The following is a 26,443-nucleotide window of genomic DNA, read 5'->3' as shown; positions in this document are numbered from 1 at the left end:
AAAGCTCAGAGCTGAAGCACAAAGCTGTGGACACAAAGCCTGGCCCAGAGTTCTTGTATAACTGCATAATGCTTAAACAATTATTGAAGCTGGTGGAAGAACAGAAAATTTGCTACTCCTACAATAATCAGGATGAGATATCAGTCTGAAAACAACATTTTTATCTTTCCAAATGCCAGAATTCGGCTGCTTTCATTGTTTTAAATCAGCATAAAGGATATTTTGAAGTTTGCAGGACAAAATAACAAACTCAAGATGATGAGCTGGAGTCTGGAAAATTATACACTACAGTAAAGGCTGGTGACGATGACAACGAGTTATATGTGGTGCACAGGAGTGACTCATATTTAAACATTAATAACACGTTGCTACATTTACAGAAAAGGCAGAAAGAGATAAAAAAGGATAAAGATGAAAAAATGTTTGTGGCATAGTGTAAACAAATGACACTGATGGAGAAAAAGCTGTTAGTTATTCATTTTGTTCACATTAGTCTGTTTGGAAACCAACTCTGGGTTTTGTTTAAGGACGTCCATCTAAAAATAAATTGTATGTAATCAATTTGAAAAAGAAAATGAAACAAAATTGTAAAAACATATTTACACACATGCACTGAATTATAGGAGGTACTGTGCAAAGGCTCGGCCACATTTCTTTTCCTGTGTGTGAGCGAGAGCGCCCTCCCCCAGCTGCGCTGAACATCTTGCCATTGGCCACAGTCCAGTACCAGGCTGTGCTGATTGGTTGGCTCCAACTCTAATCACTTACAATTGGCCCATTATCTACTGCATGCCACACCTCCCGTACGCACACACACACACACCTCCACCCAGCTTTGGGACACAGTGGAAGAGTGGACACACTGAGAGGAAGGTGATGCAAGGTTTGTGATGTATTTTTGGCCCCATATCACAGACTTCCTGTGTGTAATTTTCTGTGTGTGTCTATGTATGTGTGTGCAGGTTTGTGTGATAACAGCGGCTATTCTGTAGTGTGTTTAAGGTCTGAAGAGATAACTCTGTGCCAAGCTAATAAGGGTGAAACAACCCCCCCCCCCCCCCCCCCCTTCCTCTGTGTACTTAACAGTATGAAGGCTTGGTTGTGTGTGAATGTAAGAATTTGTTTATTTTTCTGTGAAAGGGTTGTTGTTTAGTAAGTAAGATGTTTGCAGAGACGTGGGGATTACTGCTTCGATGAATTCTACCCAGAAGGGTTTTTACATGTTGCTGCTGGTTATATAGAAAAAAGTCTGAGTATCAGCTCTCATCGTATGACAAATACAGCATCTAAAACATCCTTATGAACCATAAATAGGGAGCCGATTAGAGAGCGAGTCTTTAAACGTAAGTGTTGAGAGGGCTGTGCACTCCTCAGCGCATATGATCAGTGAAGTATGTGAGGTATTAAGAGCCAAAACCACTGTGAGTCCCAAAAATTAATATTAATAAGCTTAGATAGGACACTTCATGCAAAAGTTGCAAAACCCCTGTTTTACTGTAGCTAAAACATTAAACACAATCTATAACAAAATAACTTAAATAAAGTAGAAAAGCTGAATGAAGTGAATACAATATAACAAATGACACAAAGGAGCCTAATAGGTAAAAATCTAAACAAAATCCAATAGATCACCATTAATAACACGGTTAAAATACAATAATCTTGTGTAAAGAACAAACAATTTTACAGGTATCTCAGTGAAAAACTAAAAACTTAGTACACTTTGTCTCAACAGCTTGCATAATTTAAAGTATTTATTTACTGTATGGCTTTATCAGTCTCTCACACTGATGTGGAGGAACTTTGTCTCACTCTTCTTCACATTATTGCTTAAATAAATTCATTGAGGTTTGCAGGTATTTGTTAATGCACGGCTCTTTTATGGTTCCACCACAGCATTTCAATCGGGTTGCAACCTTGATTATTTTCTTTTTTTAAACATTCTGTTGTAGCTTTGCGTCTGTGTTTGGGATAACGGACCTGTTGCATGATCCAATTTGGGCCGAGCTTTAGCTGTCGGACTGACAACCTCACATTTGGCTCGAGAACACTTTGGTATTCAGAGGAGTTCACGGTTGACTCTCTGACTGCAAAGTGTCCAGGTCCTGTGGCTGCAAAACAAGCCCAAATCATCACCCGTCCACCACCGTGCTTGACGGCTGGTATAAGGTGTTTGTGCTAATATGTTCTGTTTGTTCTTTTCCAAACATGCTGCCATGTTCTTTTTAGAGAACAGGCTTTCTTCTCCTATATCTTTTTTTGGCAGCTTACAGGGTTTTAAATCATCCAGTGCCCAATTATTATTTCTACATCCACTTATAAGCACTTGGGTCCGAGAGATGTAAACGGTGACAGCGAGGGTCTCTGCAGATGTCCGCAGAGGATTTACATAACAATGCACCAACTACCCATGCGCCCCAGGCGGCAGACTTCAAGAAGTATAACAGGAATGACTGCTCGGCCGTTGCGCCTCAAGCTGTCTGTGCTTGTATATGATCAAGGTATAACATGATCGGTGTCCCAGCCACTAGAGCGTCAGAGTATCCAGTTTGTAACCACTCTCACGCAGCCTTGTTTGAGCCCAGATGCATGGTTCTAATCTTTACGTTTTGGTCTGCTGTTTAGCATAATGAAAACATCTAAAAGAGTCCATTTCCTCTTTTATTAAACAGCTCAAGAAAGCAGCTCATCCAGTAAGAACTGATTTTTGTTATGCTGATCAGACATTGGAGCATTTCTCATTTTTAACCTCACACTCTCATACTGTTATTGAGTTTTCAAATAGGTTCTTTTCTACTCCTTGAATGAAACAGGAAGATAACACAGCACAAGTTTCAGACCAGAATCAAAGAGACTACTTGACTACTTCCTTTATTCTTTTCTTACTGTGCCCATCCTTTTGCACTCCTCAACTTCCTCTTCCCCCTTCCTTTTCCTTTCTAGCGCTCTGTTCCTTAATCTCTCCCGTTGGTCCCACCTAGTCAGCCTCTTTTCACTCATCTCGCCCCCCCTCCTTCCCTTCCACATGTTGGCTGGATTCTTCACGCCTGCGGTACCCATCTCCACCTACAGTAGATTAGATTGTTTCTGCAGTATCTACTCTCTTCTGTAGTGGCATCCACATTGTTCTGCAGCTCACTGTCAGCATCCATAAATCCAATTTGTTGCCCATGCGTGTGTCTGTATGTGCCTGCGTCTGCATGTGTGCTTCAATGCGATGCAGCTGCCTTACGTTTAGTTGTCCGCGTGAGTGCATTTAAGTGTCGCAGGCATCCTTTTGTTTGTGTGTGCTGCAGAAATATTATTTCCGTGTACCTGCCTTTCAGTGTCAGTACGTTCGTCTTGCATGAGTGTGCATTTATTAAGCTTGTGTCTTTGTGGATGTGCAGGCGTGTATCTTTGCAATTGTTTGTGCGAGTGAGCATGTGTGTGTGTTAGCGATAGCTCTGGGTCTAGTTCGCTGTCAGTCTTGATAAGGCCAGTGGTTGGGAGGCGTCAGTCTGCTCGCCTGGCCTCTGCGTGGTGGATCTGCTGAGGAGCCGAACCATTAGACACGCTGCAGTGACTACAGAGAGAAAAGGAGTGGGAGGGTGGAGATGTATGGTGAGAACGCCTGAGAGTGGGAAAAAGAGAGAGAGAAATGCAGGAATGAGGAATGGGGTAGGGGTGGAGTGTGTCGTGGTGGTTGATGGAGTGTGAATAAGATCAAGATAGAAACTGGGAGAGGAAGATGATAAAAATCATCACAGTCAGATAAGGAGGGCAGATGCAGGCGAGGTGAAGGCAGTTAGAGAGAGAGGATGAACAGGAAAAACCAAAGGAAGTCTATCCCCAGTTCTTTCCCTCTTCTGTTTCACCTTTTCCCTCCTGAAAATCATTAAATATTCAATCTCTTTTAAACTATTTTTTCTTTTTTCCCTTATATCTCTCTACTACCCATCCACCCCCCTTTGTTTCCTCCTTGCTCCCTGTGGAGCTTGAACAGTTCAGATATCCCCGCAGTGTCGCCTTTCTCTGTCCTTATTTAGAAGCACCAAATATGCTTCATATTTCTTCCATCTCCTGGGGAATATTTGTCTCTCGTATGTTAGCTGAAGTCGCTGTCAGCCTCAGAAACAAGATAAACACGTCTGTTGCTTCTCTAGTCGACACAGGGATGTCAGTTTGCATTTGGTCTGAGACCTCGAGCACCTAACACATTCCTTTTAATAGGATACATGCAACTGTGATGTGTCAGAGAGACATTTCTCAATTACTAATCAGTTTAACTACTAACTGGCATAATTTGTTGAGTTCAATATATCACGGTTATGATACTAAAATACGAGACAGCTCGGGTGCTTCTTCTTGAAACAGCAAGTGGCTGATACATTCTGCAGTGTGGAGCAAATCTCACAAACCTCCTAATCCCACAGCAAATTTTTAAAGTATCTGCTGCAATTTGCACCTAATTTATACGTTGGTTCGTGGGCTTTTCCTCGTCGCAAATTTGATCAGAAACACATTTAGTTACACATGTTTACAGTGCAGAGGTGGAAAACCTTGTTTCTTAAGTTAGAAAGCGTCTCAGGTCTGTTCCCGCCAGCTGCTGCTACTGGCTGCGATAGAAAAGATTACTTCAAGTCAAGCTTTACAAGAGAAACATTCAGAAAATGCCATCGCTTGCCACTGTTCGGTGCTGCAGTGTGAAATAAGCATGAAAGTGTTGTGGAAAAAGCCAGGAGGACCCAAAACAGCCAAAATAAAGTGTTTTAGTACATCAATTGTCACGGTTGACAGGTCTCTGGTTCAGTATGTCAAGGCTACTCATATATACGTGCCTCATATATTTGCAAATATGAGGCAATCTGCAGCTCGTTCCTTTGACCTGTTTTTTTTTAGCGTTGTCTTGTCTAAACTGTGTTTTTTTCCTTTTACTATGTTTACCTTTGGAAAATTTGGAGTCGACGTAATTTCCATCATAGTTCTTTGAACAGGGCCAGAAAAAAGAGGTTGGGTTATTTTATTTAAAGAAAGAGGCAGTGGCCCAGAGCCATGTATGGTCCACTTCACTGTGTAACTAAAGGGGGGAAAAAGGTAAGGGAGGAGGGTACTGCTCATTTTTAATTTTGTTTCAAACAATTCAACAGTGCATGAAAGGAATGATGGGAGGAAATGCTGGTGTTGAAAACAACAGTTTCGCTAACCCTCTGCCTCTTTTTGGATTTGAACAACTCGCCCACTGGCTGTCTGTGACATTTACCAATAGTGAGCGTGTGATGTAACCATCATTGCTGTTAAACTAGGTTAGGCGCCGGCAGTTAGAGGGGCGTCTGAGGCCGCTTATATCACAGCCGTTATCAAGTGGCTAATGTGTAGATGACAGGAGCTCTAAAGCCATCACTGCAGTCAGTCTGGACAGGTATTTACTGTCGGTGACCAGACCAAAGCACCCAGATGGAAAATTGGAGACTAATTGGATGACACACTAGCTGTTGCTTGCATTTTTGGACACACCTATGAGGTATTATTAGGGAACAATAGAGCATGAAGGAGAGAACGGCCATATTACATCACTGATAAGATTTCTCCTTCTGATAATGGTCTACTTTAAAGGCTTAGTTTTTATGCGCAAAAGGAATCAACAGAAAATAACATGATAAAAATGGCGAGGACATATATACTCGCTGCCCACTTTGTTAAGCACATCTGTTCAGCTGCTCATTAATACAAATATTTCATGCAACAGCAACTCAGTACATTTAGGTATACAGAGTTCAAAACGAGCATCAGAATGAGGAAGAAAGGTGATTTTTAAGTGGCATTGAATGCAGCCTAGTTGTTAGCACCACAAAGATTGGTCTGAATATTTCATAAATTGCTGATATTCTGGGATTTCTCCACATAGCCATCTGTAGGGTTTACAGAGAATGGTCCAAAAACGAAAAAATATGGACTGAGTGGCAGTTCTCTGGCTGAAAATGCCTTGTTGATGACAGAAGTCAGAGAAAGTAGGCAACAAGAACTCAAATAATCACCTATTATAACCAAGGTATGCAGAAGAGCATATTTGAACCTTAAAGCAGAGCAGCAGCAGAAGACCATACCAGGTACTAATGCAGTCAGCAAAGATCAGAAAACTGAAGCTACACTTCACACAGGCTCACTAAAATTGGACAAATGAAGCTCTGATCTGGTGAGTCTGCTGTAAATAACATGACGGCATGGATCCACCCTGCCTTATACCAATGGTTCAGGCTAGCAGTGGTGGTGTAATGGTGCGGGGGAGGATATCGGCAATTCAGTAGAGCAACTTTACATTATGAATGTTCAACCAACAAATTCATATGGATTTAAGCATCTTTTAATCTACACCATACAAAAAGCAGTTCTGAAGGCAAGAAGACGTCAACTAGGTAGTAGGAAGGTGTGCCTAATAAAGTGGCCAGGACAGCACATAAACAAGATAATTAGAAAGAATAGTAATAGTAATAGAATAGTAACATTTTATTTTTAAATAGATGGATGATTTAATAAAGAAACACCATAATGCAGTAATAAGAACTTTTCACTTATAAAATTTAATGTTCTTTTTCTGGAGGAAATCATTGTCACAGGTTAAATATTTAGCCAAGCAAAACAAGCTAAACGTATATAACAAGGAACTATAGCACAATCAGCACATTTCATACGCTTACTTAAGGCGGGGTAGACTAACAGCACTGACTTCCTCAAGTAACTTCCTTAAAATATAAAAACATGAACCTGTATTCATGCATGGCATAAGCACAGTGTATTTACCCATATAGAAAGTGTGCATTACTCATGGAAGTGGGTTAAGTCAAAAATATAACTAATCCCTCGCAAAAATAAAAAGTTTGAATGTTCTCAAACAAACACAACGCAAGAGTAAACTTATAAACCAAAGATGGTGATTAAACGGGTGTTACTAAAGGCACACATTGATTGCAGTGTTACAACTTGTCTCCTCATTATTCAAATTAAGTTTTGTTATAGTTTCGTTTTTATCACAGAGAACTAGTTTTTCCTCTCTTGCTTCAGCCTTGAAATTGCACAACTCTTCTTTCTTTCGTCTTTCCTCCTCCCTGTCGTCTTTCAGGAAACAAAAGATGAATTTTGGCCCGCGTTAGCTCCTCCCCATTCCTGCTCTCCCTATCGCTCTCTCTTTTTTTCTATGCTATATACCCCCCCGCCATCTCTTTTGCACTCTCCCGCTCTCATAAACGCAGCAGCTCTTGCAAACTGTGTGTGCTTCTTTTTTTGGTGACAGAGAGCTGGAAAGACAGAGAGATTTTCTGTATTAGAAAGTGAGAAAGGAAGGGGAGGGAGGTACCTAAAGACAGCGGGGAGGGAGGGGTAAGAGATAGAGAGAGCAGGCGAGCGAAGGGGACGGAAGGGAGGGGAGAGAGAGAGAGCGAAAAGAGGGGGAGCACATGTGTATGCTTGTCACTAAGGGGCTGGGAGAAGGACTAAGGGAAGCGAGGTAGCTGGCCACAGCCGCCATATGCTGACTGGATTCCTGTTCATGTCTGCTGTGTGAAGACTGTAGGTTTCTGTTGTGTGCTGGCCGGCTGGGGAACACACCATGGGAAGCTCACATCTCCTCAACAAAGGCATGCCTTTAGGTAAACAACCAGCACTCTGCTTTTATGTGGGAACTGCATATCACTGTGTGTGTGTATGAGTGTGTGTGTGCCAATATTTGTGAACTCAGTGTAGATCATTCTGCCTCCTTCTCCCCTCCCCCTTCTCTCTCTTCCTCTCCCTTTTTCCGTCTCCTCCTCCTCCTTCTCTTCTTAATGCACTCACACTGTTATCTTTTGTTTTTCCTTAATCGCTCAGCCGCTCTCATCACACAAGAATGGTTAGTCCTTTCTCTAAAGATCTGTGTGTGTGTGTGTTTGTGCGTGAGTGAGTGTATGTGCACGAAGAGGCAAATCTCTGCTATTGAAAGCTGCTTGAACACCTCTGTTTGCGGTGACAGAAATAGATCTCCCTCTCCTTCGAGGGCTAGCAAGGACATGACACATATTTGCCTTTCATTGTGCTTCTTTTAATGGAAAGTGGTTGCCTTCACTGAAGTGTGCGCACAATTTACGTGCAAGCACACTTACACACTCTCAGACATAAAAGGGAACTAAAGTGACACACATATTCAAGTATAAACATGCATGCCCCCAGCCGGATTCACAGGTAATAGATGCACCTTATGATAGGGGCTGCAAAAGACTGTTCTAGAAAATGGGATCAAGGTAGGGCTGCTAGGAATAAGAAAGGGGTGGGAGGGGAGGAGGAAGAGGGGGGTCGGGTGTCGAGCAGGAGGATGAGGGTGTGAAGATAAACGATCATTCCCGTGTTATCGAGTTATTATATCAGCTAAATCTGCATTTGTGAATCCAGTTCTTCTTCAAAGAAAGCAGACATTATTTGATGTCATCAAGAGGCTGCAGGCTCTTTTTCCTGATGACATCAAAGATTAAAGTTGCAGCTATTATCTTACTACCCCCCCCACCCTTTTTTTATTGCCCCTCGCTTTGGGCAGATATCTTCTCCACATCCACGCCGGCAGCTTGAGAATCCAAGGTCACAGGACTAAATGACTGTGGCTTAGCAAGGTTTGTCCTTTTCAAGACGCTCATGCACAAATCTCCACCAGTCAATAATCGTGACACTGATTGGGTCGTGGGGTCTGTTTCAGTGCACGGTGACAAGCACTGAACCTTTAAAGGGTGCTGTAAAATCAGCTTGCAGTTTCAGGTGATTGATTGATTCATCTTTCTGAAGGCAGGGGAGCCTCTGATCTCTGTGTTGTATCGTGTCTGAGCTGATTATGAAGGCCTAGATGAGTGACACCCCTCTAAAACCATGTTAAACCAGATCTGCTGGTAAAACACAAAAAATCGAATGTTGGTAAACGCATCCCATGAGGCCTTTACACTGTAAACACGACTGTTATAGTTCCAGGCAGTTTCCCACTGAGAGACGCCTAATGTCAAAGGCAAAAATCGAGGGAAACCGCTCATGTGGTGGCATGTTGTTAGTTTAGAGAAATCCAGAGTAATCTGAAACGGCTATTAGATTACAAGTCACTACACATCTATGTTGGAATGTGAAATAAGGGCTCCAGTACCATTTCACACACTTATGAAAACAAATACAGGTTTTTTTATACTGCACTACTGCCATATAAAAGGCAGGAATCTCCTCAGGTGTAATTTACAGCACTTAAAATCTATAAAGTGCTCAGCAAAGAGACTGTAGCACTAAGAGCCATTAAGATGCTTGGTCTATTATGTCAAATGCTTACAGAAAAATGACTGAACTAAAATGGGAATCAATAGTGAAAGATGTGCCAGTCAGAACTAATACATCTCACTCTTTTATTCAGTCAAGGTTAGCCTTATGTAATACTTGCTAGCTGCATTTGACAAGTTCGTTTTTTATTGAGAAGGGCTGTTCAAAGGGGGGAATGTGACTGAGACAAAGTGGCAAGATCAAAAGACGAGTACAGAAAAAACAAAACACAACAAAAAACCAACAGACCTACAATTTACCACCCCAAAACAACAGTTAGCAGGTAGGCTATAATTCAGCTATGGTAGGTAATTAGCAGCTTTGCATTATGATGAGTCCGTGCATACTCGTTATTAATTTATATGTCAACACTGTCAAGTGAGTCTGATTGGGGTAAAACCTGCAGATTAAATAACTTTTAAGATGATACCTGTAAAATGGCTTTAGCAGCCTCTTTAAAACGACCAAACAGCACTTTAAGCAGTTATTTTAGCTCAGCTCAAATAAACGGTGCAATGTGTGAAACTAAACCCTTTTTTCCTTTTGCTGGGAATACCCTTGAAACCGCTCAAACGGCCCCCTGCGGGTCCCCGCACTTCAACAAACCCATAATCTAAATGCAGTAAATGCTTCATAGCCTTAATAATCCATTACGGGGAGGCGTTTACACCAGAGTGTCCAAACTGACCCAATCCAATTGAAACTTCAAAGTGACTGTGATTTAAAAAAAATGTATATTAACAATTAATCCAATGTAACAGGCCAGCAGCCATACAATAATCCAGTTACAGCCTTATAAATGTATTTTTTTTCCTCTAGTGCAAATACTGTTTAAGCCAGTACTTATAAACAGTTTATGAATTCCTGCAAACAAACAGTGGGTACTTGTGACATTCGTGGCAATCTGGAAATTGAACCCTAAGTCATGTCAAATTGAAAATGATTGACTTCACAATTGTAAAATAAATATTTTCCAGCAGAAATAGCTTCCAATAATAAATTATTTTTAACAATTACAATTTATTGATCTATTAAGCTAGTCTCTGGAATATTTAAAGTATAGGCACATAGCACAACTGGAACTATAGCCTGCCTCATCAAACTTTGAACTGGTTGCCATTACTGAGTTGCTGTCAAATGTTATTGCTGGTTTGCTGCTGGTGTCTTTCATTATGAGAACAAAGACCTGACAAACCTGAACTGCTTTGCTGACACCATACCTGCAAATGAGAGCCCTGCATGGTGATCGTTTCTATGTGTAAGCACCTGTGTGTGTCATACATCACTGTATATTAGTCATGTCCAAAAGCACTGACTGACGAGGCAAAAGTGTAATACCTGTGTTAGTGTGTAGGTGTGTGAGTCCATGAAAGAAGGAGGACCAGTGGTGATGGATATGTCTGTCTTATTATTTTTCCTTCCTGGGAGTTGAAGTGGGGGTAGGGGGAGAAAGACGAAAGACAGAAACATCAAGCCACCCCTGAACACTTTGTTCCTGGATATTCACCCGCTTTTTAGCAATATAAATACAACTATTATACAAAGCACGCCTTTATGAATTGCTAGGGAGTTGTGCAGAGCGGGAGAAAAAAAGAAAAACGGCAAGGGAGATGAAGAAAGCCTGGGGAAGTGAGACTGAAATGAGAGATGGAGACCAAAAAATGAGGCAACATCAGATGAAGAGATGTTGAGACGAACACTGAAGGGGTGAGAAGGAGGATACGGGGGCTCTTGTGGTTGCTGCACGCCACAAGAGCCAGTAGCATTATAAATCAGCCATGCTGTGGCTCGATGATTGGTTTCTACGGCTGCAGGCGACTTGAGCGATCACAGGTGCCGACAGCGATGTCGTCCCCGCTTTTCTTCCTTTCCTTTTTCTCGCTCGCACAGTGAAAAATAAAAACACTTGATCTGCTGGAGCTGAATGTAGTCAGACGAGGAAAAGGAATGTGAAGATTTGTTTTTAAATATTGAAATGAAGAAAACGGGAACTATTCTTCTAACTATTCTTAGCTTATAGCTTAATAAATAAACTGTAACAATAGTTATGACCTTTTTTCAGCTGACTAATAGTTCAACACAGAGGAAGCCCTACAGATGCTTCGGAGCGGTTTACCCTTGTTACTAGAGTGCATGTTCTTGTGGGAAAAATCAGGTCCGCTGCAGCTTGTTTTGGCAGATCATTCTGCATCGAGGCTGGCCGACGTCCCGTTGACCTGTACGTTTAAAACGCATGAAATTAGCTGATCCTTTTAATTGTCTTTGTTGACTGACAGTGTGAAAACACGGTCTCCCTCCTCGGGGACAAAAATCCAGCTGTTCCTAAGAGCTGGTCAATGACAGCTGGATGCAGGCAGGCCGCAGGGCTTTCCCATTGGCTCTCGTGCTGCAGTCCCAGCAGTCACTGGCAGATGCTTTTTCAATTTCTAAATGTCAATCAAATGGCATTACCATCATTTTGCTACTTTGGGATGGAGCCTATTTTCATATCCATGATGTCATTTGATCTTGCCCCCCCTCCCCAGGCTCAACTGTTACTGTACAGATGGTTATTGTATTATAGTGAACAATGAACAAAACTTTCTTTGTTTTCGCTTTTCCCAAGTTGCAAATCACTACCACTGCTTTGCTGCGTTTACTCAAAATGTCTACTGTTCATGCTTGTGCATCTGAGTTAAAGAGTACTTGTTCAGAAATGCTGGATGGAAAAGCACGAGCAGAGCTGAAGCTCTGGCTGTCAAGAGGCCTGTTTGCACCGTGAATGCCCCCAGCAGTCACCAAGCCCCGGGGCTACGGGAGAGGTAAAGACAGAGTGAGAGATTACTGGAGTATTTAATATAATGAGAGAGGGAAAGGAGAGGGATAAGCGTTTACAGTTAGGGAACTGGAAGTCTGGCCAATTATTTAATATAATGAAGGATTTAATGAGTGTTTAAAGTGACGGGAGAGCGAGAAAAATACCAGTAATAAAAAAAGACCAAGAAATAATGACCATTTGAGTTGGAGGATTAATATTTACAGGGCACTGCTGTGGTTTGTGAGTGTGGGGGAAGAGACAGAGACAGTGAATAAAGCAGTGTTTTATTGCCTAGTACTACTCAGCAGGCTGAAGTGCTGGTACTCCCAAGGTCATTCATGGGGCTGGAATGAGAGCTATTTCCTCCCTCAGTCTGACCAAGTGTGTGCTGGAGAAATGTCTGGAATCTCTGTAACCCCCCCCATAAAAATAATACCAGAATGACAAGATTTCATGAAAATCCTGTCTGCTCAGTTACTACTACTTTTTCCATGTCAGTGCCAAAAACTGAGCAGCGCGGTGCCGTAATTCTTCTCGCTGCCGCTGTATTCCATTTTCTAAGCTGTGCACCATAGATTTTATATTGATGTGTAAGTGCAGTGGCCTCCAGGCAAATCCTATTAGGTATAGCTGATGTTTTAGCAGGCCACATAAGGCACCATGTGCAAGATTTGAGTTTCACCTCACTGGACTGCTTCATCAGATCAAGTTTCATGCTGTAATCTGACAATGCAGATTTAAGAGACAATGCAGAAGTCGAGTGACGGGTCGCGCGATGTTGGGAGCTATTCTTTGTCGCCGTGCAGCTTCTGAGTGCTCTTGCTTTTCTTTTTTATCAGTGGAAGTATGAAGGAAATGCCCACATTAAACCAGGAGAACGTGCTGTGGGCAAAACTGAGGTGGAAACCAAGTTTTAGCTCACGTACAAGTAGCTGAGCTTCTGTTGTGGCTGCACGACAGCTTCATACCACATGAAACCAAAACTGAAACGTGTTTGAACACAACTGTTGGTGTTAAATTCCCGACAGCGAAGCGTCTCTCTATGTATTTTGTCATGCACTTATAGCGTGCTAGTTTAAAAATAACCACGCGACTATGCTGCTTTAAACAAAGGGAAAGTTAACGGTAGACGGATCAAACGAGACACAAACTGAACGCAGACCCCTTGTATCGGTTTTCTTAATATAGACTGTGAAAGCTTATTTTGTGTCACAGCAGAACTCTAATGGCTGCAGCCTAATGAGACGTACGAGCTGAAATGCAATGTAACGCTGCATACATTACTTCCTCATGCATGCACACCAGTGAAAACTGCTGCAAGTATGTGGGGGAGAAAGTCACAGAGTTTCAACCTTAATGACCTATTTACTTCCCACGGTGGGCCTTTCACATGAGAAAAAAATCATCATCCATCATCATACATACTTTTATAAATAGAAGTTAATTGGATGTTTTCCCCCAGTCTGCCCCTTTTCTCTTAATTATACAGTTACACTTATTTACTCCTAGTGGTTACAAATACAACACAGTCCTCATCTTGTAGTGAAGCAAATGGGAAAAAAAGATCAAAGCAGCAACCAGTTCCTGGCCAAATGTAATTAATGTTAAATGCAAATTTCCAGTGTTAACAGAAAGCCAACAAAGATTAAATAATCAAAACATCAGTGCTAAAGGTCAGGCTCAGACATCACTCCAAATCAAAGAGCAGAGGTGTCTCTCTGAACTGTTTTGCAGCAACATAAAACAGTCACACAGGAAGAAATCAATCCGCTGCAGGAAAGGTTGGGACACCGACTTCTCCAACAACAGGATGCAACCTCAAAAAACATGTTGCATTACTCAAAAGGTTTAATAAATTGGAAAGTCCCTTTATGTTTCAGTCATTCTGAAAGTTGCATTCATTCTGCTTCTTCCCCCCCGCCCCATGTTTCTGTCTTCAATAATCTGAAAAGCATGAACTCACTGTTTGAAGTAGAGAAACGCAGCCTTTAAGTACAAGAAAACAAGTAAACAGCAGCAAAACCCAAAATGACAACGAGCTTCAACTGGGCTCTCGGTGAAGCTGTAGCTGCCAGGAGAAGAGTGTTATTTTTTCAGATTTCTCAAACTAATTCATAAGTTAGGAGCTGCCAAACTTCTGTCCACAAGTACGGTTCTCAGGGATTCTTGGCATGCAAAGTATTGCGTAGACCCTAGAATCTTGATTTCGTTTAATTTAAATGACTGGTTTAATAACTTGGCTTCTTTTGCACGATGTTGGTAATGCAAATGGAAAACACACTAAAACTCGGGGAAGGTCAATTGTGTATCCTTTGAGTTTTGAGTGGAATATTTTGAGTGAACTGACAGAGGAGGCTGCTTATTCGAGATGTCAGACTGCACATCTCAGATGGGGGGAAAAGTCAGCGATGAATGATGGGTTTGTCAGCATCAGCAAAAACAGGCATAACTCTGCACTTATTTCATCTGCAGTGTTTCAGAGGGCTGTCAAAACTTTACATGTCAAAAAATCCCAATTACACACACACACAGCCAGGACTTTCTTCAGAATCTGCATCTCTATGTCCCTCAGATGTCTTCTGTCTCAGGCTGTAAGGCCCTCAGTCATCTGGAATAATTATTCCATCGGTTATGTGGAAAGAGAAAGGGAGGGAAACGATGCAGGAAAATGCAGCAGGAAGGAATATTCAAGGAAAACTAATAAATCCACCTCCTATCAACCCCTGTTCTTGTTATAACTTCAACAAAGGCCCACTAGTGGGGTCATTTGGCATATCTTCATTGTTAAATACCATTTTTCCTCCTGTACAGCCCAGCAGCACTCTCAGGGTAATGGTTTAATCTTTAGGCATGATTTAATAAAACACCCTGCGGCAGGGGTGCAGGAGGAGTTCGCTGTAATTCGGTTATTGACAGATTTCAGTCGGATTTCAGAGACTCGCGTGGCAAACCGCTCTATCCCTTGCGAACTGTTGCACTTCCTTACGCACCTGCACGTTTACCCCTTTCAGCGATGTTTCGATGTTTTTCTATTTGCATTTTTCTTGTATATTTATAAAGAGACACTTGGTTTCATCCAAAATGTGCTGCACAATAAACAACTGAGATATAATCTAGTGCTTCAGGCTGCATGCCTAGTTATTTTCGTATCAACACCGCCCCATTTTTTCCAAGTAAGCAGCTCCCAAGATGCACTCTGAGTCCATGGGGATGAGCATTTACATTCAGTATATAAAGACTTGTGAACAGGCTGGAATAAAAAGTATTCTTCATTATCACAGGCTGTTGTTTTTCCTCATTATTAATAACACTAAATTCATATAGCAAGATTTGCCTTTTCAACGCTATTTTCTACTAGAATAGCTACGACACCCACCTCATCCATCTTCTAAATTACCGCCTGTTTCATAAAGTCAGCAAATTTAATCATAAGTCAGCAGTAATTAAGCAAAAACAGTGAAATATTTCAAAGTTATGAGGAGAAAAACAGCTGTGAAACATGACCTCACACAAGAGGAATTAGCTCCGCAACAGGCAGACAGCTGCTCCGAGAAACAGCTTTTTTTCCTCCACGCCTATTGTCACTGTTGGCATGGCAACCACCACCTCAGAACAGAAACATTATGGGATGCAGATACAGCCGCGGCCTCGTGTGTGCCTGGGACCTCATCCTTATTTTCACTTTAAAATTTCCTACACAAAAGTAAACGCTGGAAGTTTGAATGAAGTACAGAACAAGTATCCCCATTCCTTTTGTAGGAGATTTACACTGGTGGTGTTTCAGCACCACAGCCTACTTTTCCACCCATGTCTTCCCTGTCTTCTTTTCTTCTGCCGATCTGACTCTTTGTCCCTCACTTCTTGCGTTTTTAGGCATCAGGCCCCCCATTATGAACGGGCCCATGCATCCGCGCCCCCTGGTGGCGCTGCTGGACGGGCGAGACTGCACTGTGGAGATGCCCATCCTAAAAGACGTAGCAACTGTAGCGTTCTGTGACGCTCAGTCCACACAGGAGATCCACGAGAAGGTAACATGCTTGAAGTAACATGTACACATAAAGTGCAATAATAATTCTATAATTCTATCTGGATGTTTTTGTGTTTCAGCTAAACAGAAAAAAAAACAGGCAAAGTAAAGCGTTTGCTTTTACTAATTTTGCATATATGGATTAAACAGAAAGATAACCAAGTAGCTGACATGAAACTTGTCACCATGGGCTAAAGGAATAATGAAAGCAACGTCAACCAATTCAGAAACCAGTGATTTAAAACTCTCTTTTCATGCTTTCCTGACTTAATGATGCTGCCATATCTAATAGGCTTAGAATGCTTAAACAGATATGAATCGGTAAAGCAATGGCACCAAAAAGAAGATTTAATTTAAAGCTTTGAAATATAATACTGCCTAGCCCAAAAAAGTCACCATCTGGATTTAGCTAAGAAACAGGTAACAATACACACACAATGTCAGAAGAACTCAAGGGATTACGACTAAACAGCTACACAGTCTTTAAAAAGTGAGGGTAATCGGAAAAAAAGGCTTCTTTTTGTCCCGAAGGATAAAGATTGTAGCGATGGAAAAAGTTCACGAGACTTGAGAAGCCCAGATTTACCCTGTTTCAGGGTGATGGGAATGAAGAGATGTGGATGAAGTGATTTACCCATCACGCCCAGTGCTTACCATACAAGTCTGTTGGGGCAGTGTTATGTCTGGGCTTCCTTCAGTTGGTCAGGTCTACATTCAGAAATGCTATGTGCTCAAAAAAAAAAATCAACTGAATATACCGAATGACGAGGTTTTTCCATCAGGATGACAAAGGCAGGATTCGCCAGACTCAGACTGAGAAGAGTGATTCAGGAAGCATGAGACATTATTTTCACACTGGCCACCACAGAGCAGAGACTCTAGCCTCAATGAGAAACGTTTAACCTAAGAGAAGAGTCTAAAGTTAAATAGATGATGTTAAAACAAAAGGGATGCACAAAAATCAAGTACAAACTTGAATGTGGGTCAGATTCTGCAACAGTCACTACGATTGTAAATGGGTTTGTATGTCTGGCAGGGTTATGTCTTGTACTGGGTGTCTGCCAGGCGCACCCTCTCTGTGAGCGCGCTCAGTAGGCCACAGTGTGGGAGAAACAGATGGCACTCCCTCCCTCGCAATCCTTCTCTTGCTCTCTGTCTCTGGTTCTCTAATAAGCAGCCACCTCATTGTGTAATTAAAAGGGCTTCTTTACTGTAATTGAACCGCATGTCATTTTCATCCCCTCGCACATATGAACCAGGGGGCTGGCAACATTACAGAAAGATCACACCAATTAAAAGGTGTCGGCTCTGTAATGTATTCAATTCTATATGATAATCTTATTATCTGCTTCTGAGCCATTACGGTTATTGTCAGACAATAAGCTAGAAATGATTAAAAGTCACTGACAATTCAGTGTGAATCGTATTAATTCTAATATTAGACAGTTCAGATAGATGCAGACACCTTATCTTAATTTATCTTAATCTTACTTCAAAAGGCAAAATATCAATGAAATGTAATTCTTAGGAAAAAAAGTTAATAATAATAATAATTTCTTATATGTTAACTTGCTCTATATGTTGTGTTGTGTGTGTTTCCAGGTCCTAAATGAAGCTGTAGGAGCGCTGATGTACCACACCATCACTCTAATGAGAGAAGACCTGGAGAAGTTTAAAGCGCTGCGTATCATCGTCCGAATCGGCAGCGGTTATGACAACATTGATATTAAATCTGCTGGAGAACTTGGTAGGAACATGCACACATACGTGCACATATTTGCATAATAGCAAAATAGTTCTTCCCAGCTGTTTCAGTGCTCTGTCTTAAAGACACAGGCAGAACTGGCACAGATTTTAATTTTCCTGTTAGTAATCTAACAAGAAAGAAGCGTCTCTGACAATTTGGTCTACTGTATTGTTGCAACAGCCAAGTTCGACTTTCTTGTTGCCAAACCTGTTTTACTTGTTCAGCTTCTTATTATATTTTATGTTTTAAAATACTTAAGATGAGCATTGGCGTATGAATTTATTATTCAATAAAAAACGATCCAGTCTTTGGTATGACCCACTGTCTCTCCTATGTGAGGGGGGGAGTGGCCTCATTTAGTAAAGAGATGCTTTTTCCTAAATTAACCACAAATTTCATCACACTTATGCTGTTCCTTACTTTCTATTGTAAATTTACTCTTGCAGCTATGGATGTTAACTTTTGATGTGTCCAAAATTTTAAATAAAAAAGACAAACAAAGTTTTTTGCATGCTTTGGGAACAGATCTTGCTATAAACACAGAAGTAACACCCACCTTGTGTTTAAACCTTTTGTTTTTGCGGAACAGCCAATCACAAGAATCCTGGCTTAAAGAGTGTGAGAAGTGAGCCAGATCTGTAAAGACATTTTCGAAATTAGAACAATAGGGCCCCTTTAAATACATTTTTTAAAGTAATTTAATATATGAAACACGAAAAAGTCGACTGTAAGCTGTGTAAATGCATGACCTAAACATTAAGTCAAATTTTAAGCTTCCTAGCTACCAGTTCCTGTTGCCATGTTTGCAAAAAATCTGTAATAGAAAAAAGGAGAACTTTTTTAAAACTCAGTTTGCTCCTGCAACAGCCTGAACTTTACTAACTTCCCTTATCTTCTTCTACCGAGAGCCTCTTCCATTTTAAAGTGTCGAGTAGTTTTGTATTTTGCACAGGAAAAAAAACTGCTGACACCTTCAGCTCGTACTTCCCCACAAAAATAGCTTTCACCAAACGTCATTTCTCTCTCAAAATGGTTTTTAAAAGCTATTACCAATCCTTATCTGCTTTCTGGTCCAACAGGCATAGCTGTTTGTAATATGCCAGCCGCCTCCGTGGAGGAAACGGCAGACTCCACGCTGTGTCACATCCTCACCTTGTACCGACGCACCACCTGGCTGCATCAGGTTTGTAGCTCCGTGTGGCTGATAAAAGAGTCTCAAATTAAATGGATTTAAGCGACTTATTTTAAATGTCTTGGTTAGTGGTGTGCATTCGGTTATCACAATTTTAGTTTCGACAGTTACTAATCAGAAAAATTGAAACGTTCATTCATTTTCTTTAGAATGTGGCTGTATTTGAAAGACGTTGATGTAAGATGTAGAAGGTACAGTAAAATGATTTGTTCCTCAAATCATTATTTAGACTTATCACCTGAAACGACTTAGACTTTGGTCATTGAGTCCAGATATTATGATGTATGGCTGGATCATGTTCAACTGTAACGTTTGTGTGCTCTGCCTTGTATATGCGTGTAATAACTAATTGGTATTCGTGCCAGGCTCTGCGGGAGGGGACCCGTGTTCAGAGTGTGGAACAGATCCGTGAGGTGGCATCGGGAGCAGCGAGGATCAGAGGAGAGACCCTGGGACTCATCGGGCTCGGTGAGTAACAACAAAGACGAACGTATGTGAAGCAGAGCTCAGCAATACACACCGAGGTCAGCATGCTGAGGTGCTCACAGTGATCATACTAACACGCAGGTACAATGTTTGGTCAGCTGGTCAGAATGTGCTGTCTGTTTTTACATTTCCAGTGATCGAACATTTGTTCTGTCGTTTCTAGTTTTGTCCTTAGCTCAGCTAAATTGGCTAAATTGTACATTCTAAAGGGTTTTTCCAGTAATAATGAGCAAACGTGGGTAGCAGTCAGAGAATCGCAGTATGTAATTTGTGCTAGCAAAAGACAAAAAGCGGAATATTAGATGCACGTGGATATAGTCTAGATATATAGGTTTTATATGTTTGCAGTTTTTCTAATGCCCCTGCATGAGTATTGATGTTAATGTAATTCCACGCCCGTGGGTATTCCTGTGTTTCTAGGTCGAGTGGGCCAGGCTGTAGCCCTGCGAGCCAAGGCCTTTGGCTTCAGTGTGATTTTCTATGACCCTTATTTGGCTGACGGTGTAGAAAGATCCCTGGGATTACAAAGGGTCACCACACTACAGGTAAAACACACACTTGTGAAACCATTTTATATTTTAAACATCAGCCTCTTTTCACTTTTGTCAGCTCTTCTGTATAATAGAAAAAAAACCCCAAAACATCTTTTAACAGTTTATTTTCCATGGAGTCATTATTTTCAAACGGTAACTCCATCACTGTTTATGCTGTGGAAGCACAAACAGGGTACTCCTGTCTGAACGCAGATAGAAAAAATAAGCTCCGCCTAGATTTTACCATGTGCACGTCACCTTACTCCTCAACCATTTGAGAGAAAATCGAAATGGTTAATGAAAGATTAGAATGATTATTCTGATTGATTATTATCTGATTGATATATAATGATTATTTTTTTACAAATTTTGGAGCCAAAGTTACAATAAAAGTCCATTAGTCCTGTGTGAATCTTGATCAATAGAAAGTTAAACTCATAGGCAGCCTTTTCATACCTCTGCATCCTTGACATCTACAGGCATCGGTCGTATACACTATGTGACACTGAGACCATAAAAGAAGTGAAAGCTAATTAAATTCCACAGCTAATTTGATTTTGAGTGGATTTAAGGGCTACGTTTAATGAAAAATTACAATGGCTTGTGAGTTACTACTGAGAATCAGATTTTAAGGGGGACGTGCTATGCTCATTTCCATCTGCATATTTGCATGTTTTCACTGATTTTCACAAGAAAGAATCCTTATTTATACATATACACTAATACTAATATATACATATATTTACTTATACTTACCTATACTTATACTGGGCTTTGGTGTATCTCCTCAGTTCATGCTTTGTGTGATACAGGCAGTTTTAGCTCTTTTTCCTTTAACTTTATTCTGACTGCCTGCCCCTAACTAACATGTGAGCACGACCCCTGAGCCCAGCTCTGACCGTATAAAGGCTATTGTTGACAACATAGAGACCCAACAGTGCCAAAAATTGGTAGAAAGCCAGTGTTTAGATCAATGTGAAGCTATAGCTGTCACAGTATGCACATGACAGAACATGAGGAGAAGCAGAGCAAAATGCTTTGCACAAATATCAGCAAAGCACCTGTCACACAACAATGCTCACCTGGCGTGTGTGCCAAAAACAATTTCCACTCAGCTCGTATTTAACCAATAAGAGCTCATCACTAGCACAGCATTTAAATGGATTCAGACTAAATCCTCTTTTTACAGGGAAACAAATCCTTTGTCTCCAATTCTCTTTGCTGACGAGAATGCTTTCTCCACAATCCGCCGTGACAAATAGGCATTTATTGCAATGGTGCTGTGACCACTGTGTGTGGAAAAGTAACAGTAACTGTCGTCTGGACCTGGTTCAACATTTCTGTTGGGATTGGGATTAAGTGGCTCCTTTTTTCTCTTCCTCAGGATCTGCTCTTCCACTCTGACTGTGTGTCTCTGCACTGCAGCCTCAACGAACACAACCACCACCTGATCAATGACTTCACCATCAAACAGGTAAAGATCGGCATTCGCACTCATCGCCCAACACACGCGACACTGAGCAGGTACACTGAAGCATAAATGATTTCTTTGGCCTCAAATCAACTACTGAGTCCCATAGCCATAAATATTAAAGAGCCTACACCCAGGGAAGCCCACCATTTTACAGATTAATGAGGTTCTGTACCACGTCTGAAGGACTATCAGATATTGGCTTTTCTCCTTAAAGGATTTTAGCTTTAAACACTTCTACCCTAACTGGGAGAGGATAAGTGAAAAGACAATTGCTCAGTGTAGGCCTATAAAATATTACTGGAAATTCTGCACTGTGAGCAGAAAATGTGATTTCTTTTTTATTAGCTTTACTGAAAGGGATTTGTTTCATATTTAATATCACAGAGTCTTTATGTACAGGGGCACCGATCTTAAAATGTAAATGTGGTGTTAAGCTCAACTGAACATATATCACTGACTGTGTGTGTGTGTGTGTGTGTGTGTGTGTGTGTGTGTGTGTGTGTGTGTGTGTGTGTGTTAAAGATGCGTCAGGGGGCGTTTCTGGTGAACACAGCAAGGGGGGGTCTGGTGGATGAGAAGGCTCTGGCTCAGGCCTTGAAGGAGGGAAGGATACGTGGAGCTGCCCTGGATGTTCATGAGTCAGAGCCTTTCAGGTAACCTCCTGTTTTAACTGCTAGCTATATTTGACTTTATCGTTAATGAATTCATGAATTATTCCATCAGTGCTACTGGCCACTTTATTAGGTATGTAGTCAACTGCTGGTTAATGCAAATATCTAATCGGCTAATCGTATGGCAGCAACTCAGTCAAGGCAACCATCAGAATGTTAAAGAAAGATGATTTAACTGATTTTGAACATGGCATGGTTTTGGTGCCCGTATTTCAGAAACCGCTGATCCGCTGGGATTTCACACAACCATCTGTAAGGCTGACAGAAAATAGAAAAAGAGAAAAAAAATCTATTAAGTGGTAGTTTTCTGCGAGAAAATGGCTGGTTGATACCAGAGGTCAGAGGTCAATGGCCAGACTGCTTTGAGCTGATAGGATGATAACAGTAATCTCAACTAACGACTCAGCGCAACCAATCTATGCAGAAGGACGTCTCTAAATGCACAACCCATTGAAACTTGAATCAGATGGCCTACAGTAGCAGAAGGAGAACAGGACACTGAGGCTAAAACTCACAACGGTTCACCAAAATTGGATAATAGAAGATAATAGAAGGTCTGATGAGTCTCAATTTCTGCTGCAGTCTTTAGATGGTAGGGTCAGGCTCTGAAAGCATGGATCCGCCCTACCCTGTATTGGAGTGGGGAATATTTTCTTGGCACACTTTAGGCCCTTGCTGTCAAGTGAGCATCATTTGAAAGCCATTACCTAGCTGAGCATTGTTGCCTACCCTCTCTAGCCTATCGTGACCACAGTGTACCCATCCTCTGATGACTGCTTCCAGCAGTACAACACACCATGTCACGAAACTCAAATAATGTCAAACTGTTTTTTTTTTTTAACATAGCGATCAGTTCAAGTCCTCAAATAACCTCCATAGTCAGCAGATGTTCATCCAATATTACTCCTTAGAGATGTGATAGAACGGGAGATCTGCATCATGGATTGGCAGCTGATAAATCTGCACGATGGTTTCATATCTTATGGACCAAAATCATTGTTGAATATTTGCAGCATCTTACTTCACTTCCATGAAGAATTAGGGGCAGTTTACAGGAATGTTTACTAATTTTATAATATCATGGTATTCAATGACATTTGTGCCACAGCATAGGTCATCAATAAACACAAAACAAAAGCCTTTTGTGGTGCACAAAATCATTTTTGCTGCAGCTCAGAGTGATTGTACTGCTTGTGTATTTGTCAGTTTCAGTCAGGGTCCGCTCAAAGATGCCCCCAATCTCATTTGCACACCACACGCTGCCTGGTACAGCGAACAGGCATCACTGGAAATGCGAGAGGAAGCAGCCAGGGAGATCCGAAGGGCTGTGACAGGTAGTGCACACACACGGTCACAGAAACACAAACTTTAGCAGACAGCATGATTTCTGATGAAAAAAGCCCAAAAAGTGGTATTTTAAGGAATTCCATGCTTCCTGTCGAGGAATTTTAAGGGCCTTCTTTCCTTTTCTTCTATCCTATTTTTCTTTTCTTTAAGGTCGCATCCCAGACAGTCTAAAGAACTGCGTCAATAAAGAGTTCCTCACCCAGAACAACCACTGGGCAGGTGTTGACCCAGCTACCGTCCACCCTGAGCTCAATGGGGCATACAGGTATCAACCAGCAATTACTTGACTGGGTTTTTAGTTGTTCCTTCTTTTGGCATATTTCTACATATTTTCCAACTATATGGAAACCTTAACCCTTAAGCTTTCAGGGTAAAAGAGCTACAATCATCAGTTGATGTTTGTTTTGGTCTTTCAAATGTACTCGAGCTTTAAAGGAGCATGTTGCTGCCCTGTTGACTTCCAGTCTGTTAGTACTCGCAGATGTGATGACAGCTCTGACTACACACGATAAGAGAGGTCACACGGCAGTCTATAATTATACTGATGGGTAGACAGCGTCGCTGCCTGCCATGAGGAATTCAGCCAGGCAATGTCAGCACAACAAAACACTGGCTGCTGGGGTATTGAAAAGTGCTTGCAGGGTGTATCACATCCTGAAATAGCAACACAGTTCAGCTTACCAAACACTGCACTACATCTACTACGCAAAGCACTGTTTGGTGATGTGAAGAAGGTAATGAATATCCCACTTATAATTATTAGTTTATATTCAAATCAGATTTCTGCAAACCACAAAAAATGGAGGCCAAATTTCTGTACGTACAGCAAATCTAAATATTCCACAGCGACACACAATAATCAAACATGCTGTCGTAATCGGAAGTAGTGTCAAGTGTCCATGGGGTTTTTAAGTGGTCTTTAATGTTTAACATGTGGACATGGTTATGTCTAGGGCTGTGTGATATGACCAAAATCTCATGTCCCGATATAAGAATTCTATCGTCCGATAACGATATAAATCACAAAAATGTAACATTTTCTGTAAATTCTGTGAATCTCGGGCAGCTCGACTTGCGTGAAGTGTTTCCAGCTGCGCGTCATGTAGCTGGAGTCGAGTGTTTTAACCGATACATGAAACGATACATTTTTAGACATAAGTTGCCGTAAACAGTTTATTTTGCGACACCACGAAACAAACGATAGCGTAAAATGAAACGATAGACGTTTTTATATCGTCATCCGATATATATCGATATATCGAACAGCCCTAGTTATGTCACTCTTTTATCATTTATGCGATTCCTGTTTTTATCCATTCTAAGATGTTTAGTGTTTAGCTTTGTTTTTGTTGAGTGCTTGAACTGAATAACCACCTTGGTGGGGGTGTCCTCTTGGAGCTGGACCTTAGATTTACTGACCCACCCTGTAATCATGTGAGTCATCGAAGGTCATATGACCCAAGGTGTGGGTTATTACTGTCAAGTAAGGTGTGAATCCTTTCTAAGACACTACCCTGTGAGTTATTAAGGTTGCATAAGTGAATTTACAAAATGCCTTTAATCATATTAGTTTAACTGCATTTAAGATGACTCAGTTCTTATTCTCTCAGATTTTATTCTCTCCCCATGTCTGTTACCACCAGGTATCCCCCAGGAGTAGTGAACTTGCCATCTGGCGGCCTCCCTCCCCCTGTTGAAGGCATTGTACAGAGCGCCGTGCCAATCGCGCACACCCTTCCGCCCGCCGTCACACACCCTCCTCACGCCCCGTCTCCCGGACAGAACACAGTGAAGCCACCAGAGGGCGACAGAGAGCAGCATCCAAATGACCAGCTGTAGCCCCTCCACAAACACAAAACACACACGTTCCCGTGTTGTCTAGTGACTGGTGGTGGTTGGCACAGCAACCGGTGTCATTGCGATAAGTTCTCTAGTGACAATTGTTATCAGGTTTGGTGTCAGATTGACCGGTTGACGTCCCAATTACAATCAATTCAAGAACTCTCTGGCAACTGGTTTCCAACAGCCGGTTCACACTCCAAAGAGGAAGACAAGGAAGGTGGTGATGAATTAAAGAGCAAGGCAGCTGTCTGCTGCCCCGACCAGAAGTTGGTCTTCCGATCGCTGGATGATCTTCAGATTCTGTGCCAGAAGTAAATAAAAAAAACAACAACATAACAATAACTATCTGTTGATTTGGGAAAAAAACTAGGATCAAATTCCTCTGTCTTAGACTGTAGTGTGTCCAAAGTTAGAGGGGCGGGGTTTATGTCTTTCTCTCTTTTCTGTGTCTTTTCCTTAGTTTGATGTACAAGCAAAGTTAGTAGGTTATAAAATGAATGTAACCTGTCTGTGTACAGTTTTAGACTTAAAGCAAGAAGATACTGATATTTGTATTCGAGTCTTAACAAAAGCAAAAGTGATCTCTCTATGTAGCTGAACCAGTTGGAGAATACAATATCCGTTTTTATTTTATTTTAATGTCCCCAAATTAGCAAGCCCCCCCAAAAAGAGGCAGCTTTTTGCACACCATCTCAGGAGAGTAAGTTTCCGCAGCTGGTATATTAGTTATTTTTTGTTTCTTTTTGTTCTTTTTTTTTAGTTTTGTTTTATAAATTCTTTTTTCATGCCACTTAGTGCTTTTGTTTTTCTACCTGCTTGCCTTTTCGTGTCCCGCTACATTAGAAAAAGAACTTTAACAAGAGCTAAAGTTGAACTGATGTTTGCTTTTGTTAGTTATGTTTAAGGGGCATGTGACTTTGCTCTTGGGACTTGTCTAAATGCTTGACCGAAATCAAGAGGGTTGTGGGAGGAAAGGCTGCAAGAAAGCGGTAAAATGGTATGCCAAGGCTGGGAACTTATCTCCTTGTCTCTA

General features: G+C 41.4%; 1 protein-coding gene across 2 annotated transcripts; it reads left to right on the top strand.

Moving 5' to 3' along the window:
- Nucleotides 1-774: 774 nt before the first annotated feature.
- On the top strand, nucleotides 775-26,200 carry ctbp1 (C-terminal binding protein 1). 2 transcript variants are annotated; one of them, XM_026182202.2, is made up of 11 exons: nucleotides 775-883; nucleotides 15,965-16,119; nucleotides 17,721-17,865; nucleotides 18,945-19,048; nucleotides 19,423-19,525; nucleotides 19,964-20,088; nucleotides 21,461-21,550; nucleotides 22,073-22,203; nucleotides 23,428-23,555; nucleotides 23,719-23,833; nucleotides 25,212-26,200. In XM_026182202.2, exons 1-11 carry the CDS (start codon nucleotides 790-792, stop codon nucleotides 25,405-25,407), a joined length of 1,386 nt encoding a protein of 461 aa, XP_026037987.1. In that variant the 5' UTR covers nucleotides 775-789; the 3' UTR covers nucleotides 25,408-26,200. The 2 variants fall into 2 exon arrangements, with proteins under 2 accessions (XP_026037987.1, XP_026038002.1); XM_026182217.2 differs by lacking the exon at nucleotides 775-883 and adding an exon at nucleotides 7,201-7,625.
- The last annotated feature ends 243 nt before the right edge of the window (nucleotides 26,201-26,443 follow it).

This window comes from Astatotilapia calliptera, chromosome 2 (genome assembly GCF_964374335.1).
Source record: "Astatotilapia calliptera chromosome 2, fAstCal68.1, whole genome shotgun sequence".
Lineage (NCBI taxonomy): Eukaryota > Metazoa > Chordata > Actinopteri > Cichliformes > Cichlidae > Astatotilapia > Astatotilapia calliptera.
The sequence above is the reverse complement of the archived record's forward strand: the minus strand, read 5'-3'. Positions and strand labels throughout refer to the sequence as shown.